At 48.3% G+C, this 2,731-nt stretch overlaps 1 protein-coding gene across 1 annotated transcript; it reads right to left on the minus strand.

Moving 5' to 3' along the window:
- Positions 1 to 588: 588 nt before the first annotated feature.
- Positions 589 to 954, minus strand: LOC124354996 (E3 ubiquitin-protein ligase RGLG4-like). Its single transcript, XM_046805854.1, has one exon. The coding sequence runs from the start codon at positions 952 to 954 to the stop codon at positions 589 to 591; it is 366 nt and encodes a 121-aa protein (XP_046661810.1).
- Positions 955 to 2,731: the final 1,777 nt, after the last annotated feature.

Consider the following 2,731-nt stretch of genomic DNA (forward strand, 5'->3'; position numbering starts at 1 on the left):
GGGGTGTCAAAATCGGTGTTTTTCGGTAAAATCGGTGATTTTGGGTGTCAAAATCGTTGTTTTTCGGTAAAATCGGTGATTTGTTGGGTCCGGTGAGGGAGAAACGAGGGACGGAGGGAATTCCAAAATGGCTGCGCCCATGTATCACGTGATAAAAAAAACCAATATGGCTGCGCCCATGTATCACGTGATCAAAAAAAACCAATATGGCTGCGCCCACGTAAACATAACCTCACTTTTTTCTCGGCGGGAACCAAGATGGCGGCGCCCGTGGCGCGCGCTGGCGGGAAAAATTCCCTAGGGTTCCCCTCACACTACAAAATAATTATTTATATATAATAATAATATAGATAAAAATTAAGTAAGACGTTATCTGAGAGTTTCTGAGTGTGGTTGCGGAACACTCGTACTGTGTATGGAACACAGTACCCAGGTTAAGCATTACCGAGGTATAGGAGTCCGTCCAGTAACTGGTTGTCACTCCACGACCCGATAATGCCCCGTCCCTTGGAAAGTGAATTTTTGAAACCAATTGAAGAATTTAAAATGGAAAGTGAATTTTGAAACCAATTGAAGTTAGAGCTGGAGTTACCTCGGGAGGTATATGTTGAACCTCCCCACGATTAACGCTCGGCACGTGGGACATGTGTGTACTCTGTCGGCACAGGTCCGACAGAGAGTATGACCGCACAGCCGAAGAGCAACCGTGGGAAGATTCACCATACACACAGGACACTCAACTTTACGCGGCTGTGACAGAGGTGTCTCCTCGGCGTCCGGGGGTGGAGGAGTGGTGTTATTACGCCTGGCATCCTCCATTCTTTCCCCAACGGATCGTAGGAAATTCTCCAAGTCCTCACGAAGCTCCCGCCAAGTTTCCGGAGCGAGTCTGATCTGTCGCCTATGGTCGGTATCTAGAAAGATGCGACTGGCCGTCCATTGCAGCTCCCGCATCAGTACTCGGATACCGTAGAGGGCCGCAATACATTCCCGCGCCTCCCAATCACTGACCCTGGGCTAAAACAGAAGAAGAAGAAAAATTACATCACTTGTCATAATGTACAATTCAAGTAATTCAATATCGCGTACCGTAGGCCGAATTTGTGGGAGCTCCGGTGACGGGGGTATTGAGGGGGCGTACTCTGACGACGATAGGAACGTAGAGGCAGACTCCGTTGACGATCCGCCGGCCGGTGAGAGGCCTGAGAGGCCATCATGGGGTGGTACCGGGGAGGGCGGGCGAGTCGGAGGAGTGGGTGACGGTGCGACAGAGGGATTCGCCACTTCCACGACCCTGGGCTAAAACAGAAGAAGAAGAAAGATTACATCACTTGTAAACAAGTCATAATGTACAATTCAAGTAATTCAATATCGCGTACCGTAGGCCGCGAATTTGTGGGAGCTCCGGTGACGGGGGTATTGAGGGGACGTACTCTGGCGACGATAGGAACGTAGAGGCAGACTCCGTTGACGATCCGCCGGTCGGTGAGAGGCCTGAGAGACCATCATGGGGTGGTACCGGGGGAGGGCGGACGAGTCGGAGGAGTGGGTGACGGTGCGACAGAGGCGTCTACGGAACGGCGCCTCTGAGAGGTGTCATAGCTGTTATCGTCACTGCCCGCAGGCAGTGACCATCCCCAAACGGCTGTCCTCTGAACAGCTGCAGACTGTGATTGAGACAGCAATGCAGGCTGCAGTGAGCTGATCTGTACATATACATACACCCTCAGATATGCTATTTATCACACATCCGTAAATTGTACTTTCAATTGATGGAACTAACCCTTTGATCCAGACTAGTTTCATCCCAGACCTCCTGCGGCTCGTTCAGGCGATCCAGCAGTTCCGAAATCTCCCTATCGTGCTCTTGACTCTCCGCCCGGTCAAGAGCCTCGACAAGGTCGGACTCTGCAAACATCTGTAAAACACGAGGAGAATCATCAGTGTACGCCGCTAACCGTTCAATATCGGTACATAGATGAGAGAATGGTTATTACCTGCCCAAGATCCTCGTCACAGAACTCCATGTAGTCCTCCACACGTCTCTTACAAAAGAAAACAAACCCATTAGTCATAAATTCCTTAAGGTAGTACATACGTAAAGTGTAACACGTAAAATATCACAGTAAAACTCACAATAGGCCTGAAACGATGAGGAGCCAACGAAAAGACATCCTCTATCACGCAGATAGGTCGCGCCGTCTGCAAATAATACAGAGGATATAAAAATTGAAAAAACCTGTCATATGACGAAAAAAACAACATTAGTACTATTTTACGTACCGTAGTGGGAATGGGTACCGGCTCACTGCGGGGTCTGGCGGAGTTCTAAAACAATATTTATAAGTTATGCGATACATGTGCTAGACAACAACAACAACAACAACAACAGAAAACAAACACGAAACAAACAATCACTTCCTGACCTCTGCGAGACCACCCGCTCGCCGACCAACCTCCACGCGATGTCGATGGTCGAGTCTGCAAATAATTCTGTATCAGTAATAGATTTCATTAAAGTGTAGGCATAACGGTGTTGGATATAAACGTACCAAGTCTATGGCTCCATCATCGTCCCCTGTCCAACCGTTTGTAGACGCCGTCGAGGGTTGTTCCTAAACATTAATCGAACATTACTAAATATATTAGTAAAACAGTATAACATTTACATGAAATTATTGCATGACTTACGTCTTCACTGCCGGCTGATACCACACTCAGGAGTGCGAGA

The sequence above is a fragment of the Homalodisca vitripennis genome, chromosome 1, assembly GCF_021130785.1.
Source record: "Homalodisca vitripennis isolate AUS2020 chromosome 1, UT_GWSS_2.1, whole genome shotgun sequence".
Lineage (NCBI taxonomy): Eukaryota > Metazoa > Arthropoda > Insecta > Hemiptera > Cicadellidae > Homalodisca > Homalodisca vitripennis.

What these genes read in the sequence shown, in the direction of transcription:
- LOC124354996 (XM_046805854.1), bottom strand. Translation starts at nt 954, where the DNA reads ATGCGGGAGCTGCAATGGACGGCCAGTCGCATCTTTCTAGATACCGAC.